This window comes from Bos mutus, chromosome 3 (genome assembly GCF_027580195.1).
Source record: "Bos mutus isolate GX-2022 chromosome 3, NWIPB_WYAK_1.1, whole genome shotgun sequence".
Classification (NCBI taxonomy): domain Eukaryota; kingdom Metazoa; phylum Chordata; class Mammalia; order Artiodactyla; family Bovidae; genus Bos; species Bos mutus.
This window is the reverse complement of record NC_091619.1, coordinates 93,274,251-93,292,771: the sequence shown is the minus strand read 5'-3', so window position 1 is coordinate 93,292,771 and position 18,521 is coordinate 93,274,251. Positions and strand designations below refer to the sequence as shown.

Below are 18,521 nucleotides of genomic sequence, written 5' to 3'. Positions count from 1 at the left end.
CTACCAGGACTCTGGCATCTCCTTCACAAAACAAAAGCCTTAATCTGAGAGGAGAAGGGCAACAACCATCGTCATCTTGGTGCACTTGTGATATCCAAGTAGAAAAGGGAAAAAATCCTCTGCCCCAGGAAAAGGAGCAGGAAAACATGCTGGGCTCACAACTATATCTGGAGAGAGACATGAGCTTTGCAAAGGCAACAAATCCAAGGCCCAGGGACTCAATGCCTGCAGAAGCCTGAAATATTATCAAAAACAGAGAATGCCCTTCCAGTTCCCATAGTCAGATGGCTAGCAGAGTAACAGGCAACTTGCAAGAGATACATCCTCTCTAAAAGATGATGCTGTGAAACTGCTGCACTCAATATGCCAGCAAATTTGGAAAACTAAGCAGTGGCCACAGGACTGGAAAAGGTCAGTTCTCATTCCAATCCCAAAGAAGGGCAATGCCAAAGAATGCTCAAACTACCACACAATTGTACTCATCTCACATGCTAGTAAAGTGATGCTCAAAATTCTCCAAGCCAGGCTTCAGCAATACGTGAACTGTGAACTTCCAGATGTTCAAGCTGATTTTAGAAAAGGCAGAGGAACCAGAGATCAAATTGCCAATATCTGCTGGGTCATCGAAGAAGCAGAGTTTTCCAGAGTTTTCTGGAAGCAAGAGAGTTCCAGAAAAACATCTATTTCTGCTTTATTGACTATGCCAAAGCCTTTGACTGTGTGGATCACAATAAACTGTGGAAAATTCTGAAAGAGATGGGAATACCAGACCACCTGATCTGCCTCTTGAGAAATTTGTATGCAGGTCAGGAAACAACAGTTAGAACTGGACATGGAACAACAGACTGGTTCCAAATAGGAAAAGGAGTACGTCAAGGCTGTATGTTGTCACCCTGCTTATTTAACTTCTATGCACAGAGTACATCACGAGAAACGCTGGGCTGGATGAAGCACAAGCTGGAATGAAGACTGCGGAGAGAAACATCAATAACGCAGATGTGCAGATGACACCACCCTTATGACAGAAAGTGAAGAAGAACTAAAGAGCCTCTTGATGAAACTGAAAGAAGAGAACAAAAAAGTTGGCTTAAAACTCAACATTCAGAAAACTAAGATCATGGCATCTGGTCCCATCACTTCATGATAAATAGATGCGGGGACAGTGGAAACAGTGGCTGACTTTATTTTTTTGGGCTCCAAAATCACTGCAGATGGTGACTGCAGCCATGAAATTAAAAGACACTTACTCCTTGGAAGCAAAGTTATCACCAACCTAGACAACATATTAAAAAGCAGACACGTCACTTTGTCAACAAAGGTCCGTCTAGTCAAGGCTATGGTTTTACCAGTAGTCATGTATGGATGTGAGAGTTGGACTACAAAGAAAGCTGAGCACCAAAGAATTGATGCTTTTGAACTGTGGTGTTGGAGAAGACTCTTGAGAGTCCTTTGGACTGCAAGGAGATCCAACCAGTCCATCCTAAAGGAGATCAGTCCTGGGTGTTCATTGGAAGGACTGATGTTGAAGCTGAAACTCCAATACTTTGGCCACCTGATGTGAAGAGCTGACCCATTTGAAAAGACCTGGATGCCTGGAAAGATTGAAAGTGGGAGGAGAAGGGGATGACAGAGGATGAGATGGTTGGATGGCATCACCAACTCAATGGACATGAGTTTAGGTAAACTCCAGGAGTTGGTGGTAGACAGGGAGGCCTGGCATGCTGCAGTTCATGGGGTCGCAAAGAGTCGGACACAACTAAGCAACTGAACTGAACTGAAGCACAGCTCAGATAAAAAAAAACAAAAATTAAGGGCAAAGTGAACATTAAAAAAAAAAAAAATCTCAGAATTCTCTGGGGGACTAGTGGTTAGGACTCTACACTCTCACTGCTGAGGGCCTGGATTTAATCCCTGTTTGGGAACTAAGATCCCACAAGCTGCATAGCCCAAAAAAATAATCTCTACCAAATCAGTTGACACCCTAAACACTATGTATCAGGAGAAGTGTTTTTTTTTTTTAATATTTATTTATTTGGCCACACCAGGTTAGTTGCGGAACACAGGATCTTCAATCTTTGCTGCAGCCTGTGAGATCTAGCTTCCTGATCAGGGGTCGAACCTGGGTCCACTGCAATGGCAGCACGAGAGTTTTAGCCATTGGACCACCAGGTAAGTCCACAGGAGAAGAATTTGAAGGCCTTGGTATACTGAGCAAAAGCCATTGCAGAAATGAGTCTCAAGCGCAACCCAAATCAAAATCAGATCAATTCAAACACCTGCACTAAAGTCTTAGCATAAAGAAAGGCATGTCAATTTCCAGACATAAAATACTAGGCTGGCCATTAACTTTGTTTGGGTTCTTCCATAACATCCCAAAAGAACTTTGTGGCTAACCCAAGATTTACCTTAGTCTCTACCTAGCAATAAGTTAAAATGGCAGAGTAGAAGGACATGTGCTCATCTTCTCCTGTGAGAACACCAAAATCTCAACTAGTTGCGCAACAACCATCAACAGGAGAATGTTGGATCCCACCAAAAAAAGATACCCCATGTCCAAGTGCAAAGGAAAAGTCCCAACAAAATGGTAGGAGGGGCATAATCAAGTTTAGAATCAAACTTCATACTCGGCAGGCACAAACAAAACCTTGTGTGCACCAGAACTCAGGAAAAGGAGCAGTGACCTCCACAAGAGACTGAGCCAGACCTCCCTTTGAGTGTTTGAGGGTCTCCTGTGTATGCATGGGTCAGTAGTGGCCTGCCATGGGGTCAGTGGCACTGACTACAGCAGTCCTGGGAGCCATGGTGTGTTGGCCTAAGTCCTTTTGAAGGAAGTCACCATTAGCCAAACTATAGAGACCCTGAGCAGACGACCCACAAACTGGAGAACAATTATACCAAAGAAGCTCGCACACGGAGAAGTTCTCTACTCAAAAGTTCTAGGACCTGCAACAGATTTCACAACCTGGTGATCTGGCAAACAGACGGAGAAATCCCAGGGAACCTGACTTTGAAGGCCAGTGGGATTTGATTACAGAACGACCAGAGGACTGGGGAAACAGACCCTTGTTTAGGCACAACAAAACCCACACCAGGACCCAGGAGAAAGGAGCAGTGATGCCACAAGAGACTGAGCCAGACTTGCCTGTGAGTGTCATGGAATCTCCGGTGGAGGTGGGGAGTTGACAGTGGCCTGCTGCAGGGTCAGTGGCACTGACTACAACAGTCCTGGGAGATGCAGCATGCTGGCCTAAGTCCTTTTGAAGGAGGTCGCTATTACCACCAACCCCTACTACAGTTTGGCCTCAGGCCAAACTACAGGGAGGAACACAGCTCCACTCATCAGCAGAAAATTGGATTAAAGACTTACTGAACATGGCCTCACCAACCAGAGCAAGATCCAGTTTTCGCCACAGCCAGTTCCTCTTATCAGGAAGCTTGCAAAAGCCTCTTATCTTCATCCATCAGAGGGCAGAAAGAATGAAAACCACAATCACAGAAAACTAACCAAACTGATCACATGGACCACAGCCTCAATGAAACTATGAACAATGCCGTGTAGGGGCCACCCAAGATGGATGGGCCATGGTGGAATGTTCTGACAAAACATGGTCCACTGGAGAAGGGAATGCCAAACCACTTCAGTATTCTTGCCTTGAGAACCCCATGAACAGTATGAAAAGGCAAAAAGGTATGACGTTTAAAGATTAACTCCCCAGGTTGGCAGGTGCTCAATATGCTACTGGAGAAGAGCAGAGAAATAGCTCCAGAAGGTATGAAGAGGCTAAGCCAAAGTGAAAACAACACCCAGTTATGGATGTGTCTGGTCATGAAAGTAAAGTCTGATGTTGTAAAGAATAATTTTGCATAGGAACCTGGAGTGTTAGGTCCATGAATCAAGGCAAATTGGAATGTTCAAACAGGACATGGCAAGGGTAAACATCAACATTTTAGGAATCAGTAAACTAAAATGGACCAGAAAGGATGAATTTGATTCAGATGACCATTATATCTACTCCTGTGGGCAAGAATCCCTTAGAAGTAATTAAGTAGCCCTTATGGTCAACAAGAGTCCAAAATGCAGTACTCAGCTGCAATCTCAAAACAGAATGATCTCTATTTGTTTTCAAGGCAAACCATTCAGCATCATAGAAATCCAAGTCTATGCCCCAACCACTAAATGCCAAAGAAGCTAAAGTTGACTGGTTCTATGATGACCTATAGACCTTCTGGAACTAACACCAAAAAAAGATGTCCTTTTATCACAGGGGACTGGAATGCAAAAGTAGGCAGTCAAGAGATACCTGGAGTAACAGGCAAGTTTGGTCTTGAAATACAAATGAGGCAGGGCTAAGGCTAACAGTTTTGCCAAGAGAACGCACTGGTCATAACAAACTCTCTCTTCCAACAACACGAGAATCGACTATACACATGGACATCACCAGATGGTCAATACCGAATCAGATTGATTATATTATTTGCAGTCAAAGACTGAGAAACTACATACAATCAGCAAAAACAAGACCAGGAGCTGACTGTGGCTCAGATAATGTACTCCTTATTGCCAAACTCAGACTTAAATGGAAGAGGGTAAGGAAAACCACTAGACCAATCAGGTATGACCTAAATCAAATCCCTTACAATTATACAGTGGAAGTGACAAATAGATTCAAGGGATTAGATCTAATAGAGTGCCTGAAGAACTATGGATGGAGTTTTGTAACATTATACAGGAGGTGGTGATCAAAACCATCCTCAAGAAAAGAAATGCAAAAGGACAAATGGTTATCTGAGGAGGCCTTACAAATAGCTGAGCAAAGAAGAAAAGCAAAAGGCAAAGGAGAAAAGAAAAGATATACCCATCTGAATGTAGAGTTCCAAAGAACAGCAAGAAGAGATTAAAAAAACAAATATGTTCCTAAGTGATTAATGCAAAGAAACAGAGGAAAACAACAGAATGGGAGAGACTAGAGATCTCTTCAAGAAAATTAGGGATCCCAAAGGAATATTTCATGAAAAGATGGGCACAATAATGGACAGAAACAGTATAGACCTAACAGAAAAAGAAGTGATTAAGAACAAGGGGCAAGAATACACAGAACAACTATACAGAAAAGATCACACCACAATGGTGTGATCACTCACCTAGAGCCAGACATCCTGAAGGGCGAAATCAAGTGGGCCTTAGGAAGCATCACTATGAACAAAGCTAAAGGAGGTGATGGATTTACAGTTGAGCTGTTTCAAATCCTAAAAGATGATGCTGTGAAAGTGCTGCACTCAATATGCCAGCACACTGGGAAAACTCAGGAGTGGCCAAAGGACTGGAAAAGGTCAGCTTTCATTTCAATCCCAAAGAAAGGCAGTGTCAAAGAATGTTTAAACTACCGCACAACTGCACTCATTTCACATGCTAGCAAAGTAATGCTCAAAATTCTCCAAGCTAGGTTTCAACAGCATGTGAACTGAGAACTTTCAGATGTTCAAACTAGATTTAGAAAAGGCAGAGGAACCAGAGATCAAATTGCCAACATCCAGTGGATCATATAAAAAGCAAGAGAATTCCAGAAAAACACCTACTTCTGTTTCATTGACTACGCTAAAGCCTTTGACTATGGGGATCACAACCAAGTGTGGAAAATTCTTCAACAGACGGGAATACCAGACCACCTTACCTGCCTACTGAGAAAACTGTACGCAAGTCAAGGAGCAACAGTTAGAACCAGACATGGTACAATGGACTGGTTCAAAATTTTGAAAGGAATACGTCAAGGCTATATAGTGTTACCCTGCTTATTTAACGCTATGCATAGTACATCACGCAAAATGCTGGGCTGGATGAAGCACAAGCTGGAATCAAGATTGCCAGAACAAATATCAATAACCTCAGATATGCAGATGACACTATTCTATGGCATAAAGTGAAGAACTAAAAAGCCTCTTGAGGAAAGTGAAAGAGGAGAGTGAAAATGCTGGCTTAAAACTAAGCATTCAAAAAACTAAGATCATAGCATCCCATTCAATCACTTCATAGCAAATAGATGGGGAAAATCACTGCAGATGGTGACTGCAGCCATGAAATTAAAAGACACTTGCTCCTTGAAGAAAAGCTATGACAAATCTAGACAATGTACTATACTAAAAAGCAGAGACACCACTTTGCTGACAACGGTCCTTATAGTCAAAGCTATGGTTTTTCAAGCAGTACGTACATATGGTTTTTTCAAGCAGTTACGTACAGGTGTGAGAGCTAAACAATAAGGAAGGCTGAGTATCAAAAAACCGATGCTTTCGAACTGTGATTGGAGTCTTGGAGAAGACTCCTGAGAGTCCCTTTGACTGCAAGGAGATCCAACCAGTCAATTCTAAAGGAAATCAATCCTAAATATTCACTGGAAGGACTGATGCTGAAGCTGAAGCTCCAATACTTTGGCCACCCGATGTGAAGAACTGACTTGCTGGAAAAGACCCTGATGCTGGGCAAGATTGAAGGCAGGAGGAGAAGGGGACGACAGAGGATGAGATGGTTAGATGGCATCACTGACTCGATGGACATGAGTTTCAGCAAGCTCTGGGAGATGGTGAAAGACAAGGAAGCCTGGCGTGCTGCAGTCCATGGTGTCATGAAGAGCTGGACAAGACTGAGCAACTGAACAACTACTATCCTACATAAAATGTCCAGCTTTTGACAAAAATTGCAAAGCATACCAAAAGGCCATGTAAAGCATATTTGCAAGTGACAAGCAATCATAAGAAACCTACTTAGATAGGATACTAAAATTGACTGGAAATTTAAATGCCTATGATCAAAATATTAAAGGCTTTAATGGGAAAAATGGACAACATATAAGATCACATGAAAAAATATTTGGGGGGGTTAAAAAGGGAGAGAGTTAGAAGAGGCTATGTTAGAAATTTAAAAAATAATAATACAGTAACAGATGAAGAATATCTTCAACAAGTTTATCAGTAAAATTGACACAAAGAAAGAATCAATGAACTTGGAGACAGGTCTAGAGAAACTACTCAAACTGAAACATATAAAAAAAAAAAAAAAAATAGGGAAAAACAGAACAGAGCATTAAAGATGTGTAGAACACCAAACCGCACTATTTAATATATGCAACACAGAAGGAGAAGAGAGGAAAGAAAAGAGCAGGAAAACATAATAACCAAGAATTTTCAAAACCAACTAAAGAGAGCTGGTGGTTGCACAACACTGTGAATACACCATATACCACTCAACTATATACTTTATGTTACATGAATTACAGAAATCTTCAAAGTCACAGATCTAAGAACATCAAGCTGGATTACAAACGCTACACACACACACACATACACATACACACACACACACACACACACCCTTGGGTAGATCATAGTCAAACTGATGAAAAACAAAAAGAAAATCTTGACAGCCGCAGGAGAGGAAAAAGACATTACATACAAAGGAACAACTATGAAAATAGCAATGGACTTCTCTCCAGAGACCAAGCAAACTAGAAGATAACAGCATGGCATCTTTAAAAAGGTAGAGGGTAAGGAAAAAAATAAGAACTTTCAGTCCAGAATTCCATACCCACTGAAAGAATCTTTCAAAGCTGGAGACAAAACAAAGACTTTCTCAGACTAAAAAAAACTTATGAGAATGTATTGCCAGCAAACCCACAATACAATAAAGGAAGTAGTTCAGGCAGAAGTATGATACCAGATAAAAACTTAAACCTACCGAAAGAAATAAAACAAATACAATTAAAATTTTATAATTTTTCTTTATATTTTATTGCTCTAAAAGATAATTATCTGAAGAAAAACAGTAGCAACATATTATGTGTTATAGCATATGCAAAACTAAAATATATGAGAAAGTGAAAGTCGCTTGTCACGTCCGACTCTTGTGATCCCTATGGACTATACAGTTCATGGAATTCTCCAGGCCAAACTACTGGAGTGGGTAGCCTTTCCCTCCTCCAGGGGATCTTCCCAATCCAGGGATCAAACCCAGGTCTTCTGCATTGCAGGCACACTTAACCAGCTGAGCCACAAGGGAAGCCCAAAACTATACGAGAACAACAGTAGAAAAAAATAGGTGAGAAGAATTGGAAATACAGTGGTATAGGATCATCACACTACATATGAAGCAATATCTTATTATTTAAATATAGATTTTGGTGGCTTAAAGATTGTATTTTAAAACTTAGAACAACTACTAAAAAACAATTTCAGAAGAGAGATTACAATAAATCAACAGAAGAGAAAAAATTAGTGGGCAAAAGTTCAGTGAAAAACAAGATATTTGTATTGTCTCAATGTATCTCCTCACAAGATATTGACTAATTACAAAGGTGAAGAAACCTAGGAGACATCATCTTAACCAAGTGCCAAAATTAACACCATCAACAGTAAGACACATTAACATCATGTACCTCCTGTTGCACTGAGAAAGGCACAAAATTACATCTGTGGTATTCTTGCCAAGAATGTATAAACTCAGTCTATCATGAGAAACATCATACAGCTGTAAACTTAGCAATATATTGCATGATATCTGAAATGTCATGGTCTCCAAAAGTGTCATGGTCATAAAAAAAAAGATCACAAAAAAAAATTAAATTTAAAAAAATGCATAAATAAATAAAAAAAAGAAAAAAAAGATCACAGACTAGAAAGGGCTAGAAAGACAAGAAATCTAAATGCATTGTGGAATTTAGATCTAATACTGAACCAAAAAAAGTACATTAAGAGAGTATCTAGTGATATTCAAATAAAGTCTGTTGTTCAGTTAACAGTATTATATCAACAGTATAATATTACCAAAATATAGTACTATACCAATTGTATTGTGTTTATGTAAGATGTTAACATTAGAAGTCTGATAAAGGGTATAAAGAACACTGCACTATTCTGCAACTCTTCCGTAAGTCCCTAGCATTTTCAGATGTTCTCATGCCCTACTCACGTTGTTATACATGCTCCAGAGTTATGGAAACTCATTCATAATGAAATTGTTTAGTTTCTAAGTCATGTCCCACTCTTTTGCAACTCCATGGACTGTGACCGCCAGGCTCCTCTGACCATGTGATTTCACAGGCAAGAATACTGGAATGGGTTGCCATTTCCTTTTCCAGGGGATCTTCCCAATTCAGGGATAGAACCTGTGACTAACAAACACACAGCATAGTCAGTCTTAGAATACCTTAATATCTGAGGAACTATGAAACTATGTTTATCACTGTTTACTATGGAGAGCGTTTAAGCTTGGCTATGATTTTTTTAAAAACATACAAGTCGTCTGTGTTTGAGAGAAATTTACCCACAAGAGAAAGAAGCATTAAATGAGGACCCCAAAAAATATAATTTAAAAATTACTAAAATATCAAGTTAAAACCTAAACCAAACAACAAAAGCCAAAATAGATTATTAAAAGAGAATGAAATTGTTGCGAGTAGATCTTAAGCATTCTCACCTTGAAAAAAAAAGGTTTAATAAGAAAAATAAGTATGAGGGAATGAAGAAAATGAGAACCACAGGATACATAGGAAAGAACTATAAATGTTTTTATGTGAACATTTTAAGCACGATTTTACTTAAAGACAGAAATACAACTAAACTTTTTAAGAAACTATACAGCCATTAAGTACCAATTTATTTAAAAATTGTCAGTATAAATACAAAGTTCTAAAGATAGGAATTTAAAATACCATATTACTTTTTCTTTCCAAGCACACACTGATTTATGTCAGCTAATCCTTGAAACCAGCAGAAAGAACAGCAAGTCATCACATTTACAGGTGTAACCACTAAACCACTTATTTTGCTGCAATGATATTTTGTTTAAACCACTTCCAGTAATAGAAATAAATTAAATATAATATCAAGGCAATACGTTGAAAATATACCCATTTTTCAAATGAAGTTAACTTGTAAGTTAGCAAGCTTTGTAAAATATCAAGATCAAACTACATCTAACTGAACTGAACAACTTTAAAAACAAAACCATGTACATTTTTATTTTCTTTTAAATGTTTAAGTCATAGCCTTTGGCTTAATTTTATAGCAGTAAGGGGACTCCTTACTACATGCTCTATTTGAAGAGTATCAGTTCAGTTCAGTTCAGTTGCTCAGTCGTGTCCGACTCTTTGCGACCCCATGAATCACAGCATGCCAGGCCTCCCTGTCCATCACCAACTCCCGGAGTTCACTCAGACTCACGTCCATCGAGTCGGTGATGCCATCCAGCCATCTCATCCTCTGTCGTCCCCTTCTCCTCCTGCCCCCAATCCCTCCCAGCATCAGAGTCTTTTCCAGTGAGTCAACTCGTTGCATGAGGTGGCCAAAGTACTGGAGTTTCAGCGTTAGCATCAGTCCTTCCAAAGAAATCCCAGAGCTGATCTCCTTCAGAATGAACTGGTTGGATCTCCTTGCAGTCCAAGGGACTCTCAGGAGTCTTCTCCAACTCCACAGTTCAAAAGCATCAATTCTTCGGCACTCAGCTCTCTTCTACACCTGTGCTCTAAATCATAGGTTAGATAAGTAATACTAGAAATCAATAAATATTAAGCCACATTTCCAAATTGCACTTAACAATGGGCATATCATTTCCTGCTGGGTGATTAACATATTGCATTCTCACCAAGTCTTAAACCCTCTGAACTTTTATCTATTATGGGTTTTATAAAACAGGAGATATCTGGCTTATGTAATAGAGTAGTTCTAGAACTAGATTACATTCAAAGGAAAAGTAACATATGAAGCAAAAGCCAATAAGAAATAAGCAGAAAGCTAAGTTGCAGTCTGGGGTAAAACATGGACCTCAAACAGTTTTGATTTAATAACGTGAACCATTAACTGTAAGTTTTGTAAACTGAGAATTTCATGTTTGTAAAAACTCAAGTTTTCCTTTGAAAGACAGAAAACAATTCTTTCATACCCACTTAATTATACATTAATTAGAAGTGATCTTTTATCACACTTAGTTTTCTCCTGAGAGGCAGAACTGTGAAAAACTTCAAATAGGTTTCATTAGAGCTTCCTTTACAGTAGAATTGTACAACCAGAAATAAATAGGAGAGAAAAAATTATTTTTGAGATGCCAAGAAAAAAACTTGCAAAGAAAAGGATTTATTTGTGAATAATATTTCTCAAAAAGCCACAATAGGTAGAAATCATCTAAATTTTATTCGTGAGATAATGAAATCAGTCCAATCTATACCTTATGTAACTGGGCCTCCCTCTTTCCTCAAATCTTATGTTTGCCAGATAAGGAAGACTGACAGCAATAAGAATCACAAGTCGGAATAGCAAAGACTTTTCCAATATCCAAATAATGGAAATAGAAAATAGACTTAAAAATAAGTATATTAACAATCAGATCAGATCGTCGCTCAGTTGTGTCCGACTCTTTACGACCCCATGAATCGCAGCATGCCAGGCCTCCCTGTCCATCACCAATAATATCAGTCAAATATTTTAGTAAGCAACTACCATGTGCTAAAACAAAATTAATAAGAAACATAATTCCTTTCCTCCAGAATATTAGAACCTATTTGAAATCAGAGCATAAACATATTTAAATTACCATTATGTAACTATAGCAAAAGCTCTTTCATTTGACAACATGAAATAAGCTGTGAGTGACAGAAAAAAAGTATAGTTCAGAAAAGATTAACACACTACAGAAAATCTAGTAACCTTAAAACTACAATATTAAAGCTATTAAAATTTTAAAGGGGAAACTCAAGTTCAAAACCACAGTTTTATCCCTTATTAGCTGAGTGAGCATGAACAATTTACTTAAAGCACTGGGCCTCAGTTTCTCATCTATAAAATAAAGATAATATCTACCTACCCACCTTAAAGATAATATCTACCTGCTGGGAAGATTAAATGAAATAATGTACGTAAATCACTTGACATGATAGCTAGCACAAAGCCGACCCTCAATAAAAGAAGAGAAGGTAGAGGTGGGTGGATGAGGGTCAAATCACAAAGTGAGAAACTGAAAACTTCTGTAGAATTTTAAAGGGCTTATAGTCCCATAAAACAAGGGAAACAAAGAAGGCTACAGCAAAGGAGGAGAAACTGATATGACGAGGTACTCCTTCACAGTAAAATCTCTTCTGTCACAGCAAAGATCTGTGCAAATATAAGCCAGTGTCTAATGGCCATTGATGAAGCCCAGCACTCAATGCTTGGCTGCTTCTGACGATGACAGAGACTCATTATGTCACTGGTTAGACTAGTTCATTCATAAAACTGCAGGTGTTCATAACACTGTATAAAGTAGCAAAGCAATGCACATTCGAGGAACTCTAAGCCACATCTTGAGTAACGCAGAAGAAGAAATTGTTCTATCGCATTTCAGGATAATTATTAAAACACATTTCTTCAAAAGTGAAAATTGGTGGAATGGAAATGTCTCAAAGCACCTCAATGAATCTCAAAATGAGACAGATTATGTGCATAATTTTCCTTGGGTTTGACTCTTTAGATTTACTGTCTTTACTATAAACTTCTATTAATACAAAATTATTTTTGAAGACTAGAAATTCAGTAATGATCCAAAATTGGACACGCTGATTTGTTTCACTTTTGCCGTAAGTTGGGACATGTAGTTAAAGATAAATACAAGCACTCTGAATAGAGCCTTTCTTCAACAAAGCAGCTATGTCAGCACAGGCAGCAAATTAGAGCAGAAACTGAGTGCAAAGTTCAAAAATTATTTCCAAAGAGCATGGAGTACTTAAAATGAAGTATGGCTAGGTTAATGTTTACTTGTACTTTATTTCACTTAGCATTAGTTTATTAAGTATACATCAAATAGCTTCCCCTGGATCTCCTAGAGCTCAGTGGAAATATTAATTTACTGAAGGAGTTTCATATGTACAGACCTTCCATGAAACAACTAGCACAGCATCTTGTCCATTATTTATGTCAAAAAGCTGTTAAAAGGATTAATCAAAATAAAACACACAAGTGTTTCAAACTTATAAAGTTCCACTAAAATATTTACTTGTACTATAATTCATAATTGACTGTTTTTATAGAATATTATTAGAAATTAAGACATAAATACTCTTCATAAGTATTTAATGTTTCAGAGATCTTGAGTATAAACTAGTCCAAATTCCTTAATTTTATATGACATTCAGAGAGAAGTAACTTGGCCTAGGCCACACTGAATAAAATTGTAACAAGAAGTTTGAAAGTCAGGGCCCTTGATTCAAGATGAATGCAATGGGTTTACCATGATAGTTAGCTGCCTCATATTTTGATTACTCAAAATAAGCACAAGCTGCACTGACTACTACTCTCCATTGGCCCAAAATCTTCTATACTGAAAACAGAATATGAGCAGTGGGTCAATAGTGGAGCCCAGATTTATAATTTATAATATATAGTGATCATGCAGCACGCTTCCATGTAAGAAGGCAATCCTTTGGTAAAAGATTCTAATTCATTGCTAATAATTCTTCTTTAGGTATTCAGCTTTCTGGATGTACATTGAAAATACTTTTCTGCAAAGAAGGAATCACTGCAATGACATTAATCTCAACTAAAAATGCAAGACAATGTGAAAAATCTAAGTCTGAGGTAGACAGAAATACGGGGAGTAATACTACAGGATTCACATCAAGTAGATCAGTATCTCAAGATGCTTACCAATATTATTAAAGTTGATGTTATTTTAAGAATTTAGCATATATAAGCCAACTTGCAGTTGCCCCCCCAAATAAGCAGTCAATTGTAGGCCACTTAAAACATTGGGTTTGGAAGCACTGTTCTGTGGATAGCTATATAATGAAAATAATGTACAGGATCAGAGAAAGTGACTAATAATTAAAGTTGCTAGGACTGGGCTTTCATATAAAGTTCCTTTTTATTTGTATGTCTAAATCTATAAAATGGCAACAATATTTGCAATCATTACTTTTTCAGGAAGTTATACCCATTTCTGAGTATAATATGCATGTATAAAAGACCACCTGTTTTATCAATTTCTCAGTACACTTCAGACACCATATAGTGTTAACATGTTTTTAAGCTTCCATTGTATCGAGCATAAATCTGGGTAAACTGTAAGCATTCAGCACCAACAGAATGAGTTTTCTGTTACTGGACTTTTTAAATTTCATTACAATTCCAGACCATGATGCCTAACTTACATTCCTTTCCACATCTCTAGTAAAATATGCACAAAAACACTGGAGATGTCTTACCGATACATTTAGCAAATCTGAAATTCAAACATGTCCTTAGTTAAAAACTTAAACTATGCAAACTCTTCCACAAGGCCCATAAAATACAAAGCAGTGATAATCATAATTTAAAAACACAAAATATAATGCACAGACAAAATATATAAAACACCACATAAAAAGTTTCATCATCCTAAAGAAAGTTTGAACTAGTAATGGATTATTCAAAATACTTGCTTTGTTTTTTAAAAACCACAATGTAAAGTAAGTTCTACATAAAAACAAAGTAAATGAGAACTTACGAGTAAGATAGTTACACAGCATAGCAATCGTTTACTGTGAATACAAGTGGATTATGTGCAAAGAACAGCCAGCTAAGACAAATATTTCAAAAAAAAAAGCCAGTTTAAAACTGTGAAAGATAGCCCAACAAAGGATGTTTGGGCACAACAAAGAATGAGATTGCATTTCTGCAGAAAGATAGCATCAGTGTTTTTAGCCCAAATGCTATTTTAATATTTTTCCAAATTTTAACTCACAGATGGAGAATACCTGTACCATTCAATTATTTAACTACCTGGGAAAATTCTCCTCTTGCAATATTCTAGATTATTGGGTTGAGAAAAAATCCAGATTCAGTAAGAATTTAACCTTCAAAACTAATGAAACAGACCAATATGAAGCAGACAAGGAAAGAACTTACAGCCATTCCCCCAAAATGGAAATTCTTACTTCAAAGACCTGGAGTCCATTAGTCCCAATATACAACCTCCCTTTACTCCAGTACCATGCATGCGTGGCTTGGTGAGATTTTTAACCTTAACCAGTAATTTGCATCAGCCTCTCTAAGAGATACTCTAAAAATATACATACTAAATAAAGCAATGTTCTTGCTATTGCAAAAGAAGTTTCAAGACAAGAAACCTGGTGATATTATTTCAAATAAGCTACTGTCCTTTCCCCCTTCCACCACATAGAAACCAGGAATATGTCACCTCTATCATGCTTTGTTAACAGAATCACAGTGGTGAAAGCATGGTTTTGAAGTCAGGCCATAAGAATATTTATAAACTTTGACAAGTGCTAAAACATGAAAAAATAAGATAATGAAACAGGCAATCCTAAAAATGTATGTAAGTCAGTAGAAATTTAAATTAGCACAACCAATCTGGAAGGTAGTATAACTATAATTATCCAAAAGCCTAAAAATATGTACATAATTTGACCCAGAAATTCAAATTATTAATTGAATTTATTCACTGTCTTCCAGGAAAACAGTAGGTTAAATACACAAGGATGAATGTAAAAGAATATCCTATAACATATATAATTCCAAAATATCACAGAAATTCTATCTAACAGCATAAGACTGATTGGTCAAATTACTCTGCTATAACCATACCATAAAGCACCAGCCAAACATTAAACATTAGAGAGAATGATGAATGGTCACATTTACTCAAACAGAAAGACATTCATGATAGCCCATTCAGTGAAAAACTCAGACTACAAAACAGTAGAAGTAGAAAACTCTAATTTGCATTAAAAAAAAAAATTTAAATCATAAAATTAAAATAAAACATTCTAGAATAACATACACAAAAAAGTTAAACAATAACTATCTCTAAATGATGGAATTAAATGTGATTATTAATTTATCCTTTATAAATTAATAGTGGTAAATCTACACAAAACACATAGATAATTAAGTTGATTATATAAATCTGTGTATGGACTTGAACATACCTACATATCTAATCTCACCTCTATTATTACTTTCAGTTTTGACTTTTGAAAATTAACATTTCTTCAAAATTCTAATTTAGACTTCTTTAGGATTTCAAAGGCATTGAGAGATATGTGTCATCCCAACACGACCAACACTGTTCCTATACTACTGTACAATTTATTTTTAGTTTGCTTTGCAATTATAAATAAAATACAATTTTGTCAATGTGCAGTGCTACGCTGGGCCTTGCCTTCTGAGTTACTGCCCAACCCCTCCAAAAAAAAAAAAAAAAAAACTAAACCATTTCTATAATAAACTGCCTGAAGTTCATAAGGAAAGCCACAGCACAATGCCACTTCTTTAATAGCTTTAGAAAAGAGTAATCATCAGTGAGGCCCCCTACCTCCACCCCAAGTGGAGAAACATCAAGTAGACTTATTCAGACATTCAACAAGTCTGACTTCCCTCTCCTTCCAAACATCTCTACCACAATACTACAGGGGAAAATGAAGCTTAATATACAGTAAGAGAAGTTTAAAGATAATTGAAATTACCTAAGATTTCATAATAATTTAGCAGTTTAATACTGAACTAAATATGAACTTCATATTAAATATATGACATTCAGATTGTCCTCATTCAGATTACAATTATAGATGGACCATGTATGATATGCTAAACCACCTGTAAGTAATGCTAAAGACATTCCAGAATTGATAAAATTTCATTGTCAAGATAGAGTTAGTTGCTCAGTTGTATTCAACTCTTTCCAACTCTATGAACCAGGCTCCTCTGTCCAAGGAATTCTCCAGGCAAGAATATTGGAGTGGGTTGCCACTTCCTACTCCAGGGGATCTTCCTGACCCAGGAATCGAACCCCCGTTTCCTGCATTGCAGGCAGATTCTTTGCCATCCTAGCCACCAGAGAAGCCCAGATAAAGAAAAAAGCACTTGAAGTAAGTCAGACAGTGAAAGACAAATACTGCATGATTTCACTGATATGTGTAATCTACAAAGAAAACCAAATAATAAAAACAGAATAAAGTGACAGTTGCTAGGTGTGGGTGGAGAATGGGTAAAGGTGGTCAAAAGGTTATAAACTTCCAGTTTTAACACGAATAAGTTCTGGGGGTCCACTGTACAGCATGGTAACTATAGTTAACAATACTGTATTATATAGTTGAAAGTTGCTAAAAGAGCAATGTGTTAACTAACCTTACTATAGTAACCAGTTTGCAATATATATGTACATCAAATCATCACACTGTACACTTTATACCTACACAATGTTGTTTCTCAAGTATATCTCAATAAAGCTGTAAAAAAGAAAAAGCACTTACCACTAAGTCCCAATTATTTTGTTCAAGCAGTGTAATAGCTTCATCAATGTTTTCAATGCCAGTACATGCCTGAAAACAAAGTAAGAATTTTAGATAGAATTTTGAGAATGAAGGTTAATTAGCATTGAAAGAAACAAACAGCATAATGTGCAATTTAAGTTTGAACAGGTATGTGAACAAAGCCAAGACATTAAATGCCTAACACTTCTAAGCATTTTACACAGATGGTCTGAAAATTGTTCATTACAATATAACTTAACATTACACTGAAGTAAAAGACAATAAAGTAATAAAGTATGTTTAAATGCTGATTGGAGCCCAGGATGATCACTACATCTCTATAGCCCCAGGACAACTTCTATTAAACAGCTTCTGATGAACAATCATGTGTTAAAAAAATGAACTTTGATCCATACTTCGCACTTTATTCAAAAATTAACTCAAAATAATAACAGACAAAATATTAGCAGCCACTGCCACTGCAGAACCACAATGCTGAAAGGAAAGCAGCAGCAGCAGCAGCCCTCACTGCCAGAGCAGGAGGAGCCTGGAGAGGGCTGAAAGTCCCATCAGACTACCTCACCTTCGAGGCCCTCCTGTCATGGCAATGAAAACCCTGGTGACTCCAAGTCAGCTCTTCACGATGATTCCACCATTGCTCAGTCTCCCATCTCCTCCCTGGGGCAGGGAAAAGGGTTAAGCCTCAGATCTGGCTCATGTGGTCACAGCTGGTAGGGGGCCAATGATGAACTGCCTTTTCCTGGACCAGGCCACAGGGATACCTCCAGGCAAGCTTTTACAAAAAGCGGAGAAATCCTCCAAGTCTCACGAGCTGGTCTCTTACTTAGAATACCTGCCTATCCAAGGATGGACCCCAGGTTATGAAAGACATGACTCAACTGCCCTGTCTGCTGACGCTTTGCCAAAAAGGTCCACTGTTCATATGGGGACTGAACTCTTTGTCTTCTACCACCCAGGCATCAATGGACTTCCTCTGTGAGACTGTGCCTTCCCACAGCCCTCTGTAACCTACCAGCCATATACTTCCCTGTGGTCCTGTGATAGCTAGTGTGGGGCTGTTCCAACAACCAATCAGTGACACCCACTCCCAATGGCCACCTCCCCCATTTGGGGTCCAAAGTTGTGTTTCATCACTGGTGTGCAGTGTACATACTTCTGATCGAGCCTCCAGAGACTCGTTTTCAGGACCCCATCTTTGCTCTGTTCAACTGCCTCCTGGATCCTCCTCCCCCT

At 37.8% G+C, this 18,521-nt stretch overlaps 1 protein-coding gene across 1 annotated transcript in view; it reads right to left on the bottom strand.

Moving 5' to 3' along the window:
• The window catches only part of FAF1 (Fas associated factor 1), a 498,603-nt gene that overhangs the window by 426,193 nt on the left and 53,889 nt on the right, over positions 1-18,521 (bottom strand). The window contains exon 2 of the mRNA XM_070368090.1: positions 17,268-17,336. Within this exon, the coding sequence (XP_070224191.1) occupies positions 17,268-17,336 (69 nt within the window). The remainder of the gene's footprint in view (positions 1-17,267; positions 17,337-18,521) is intronic.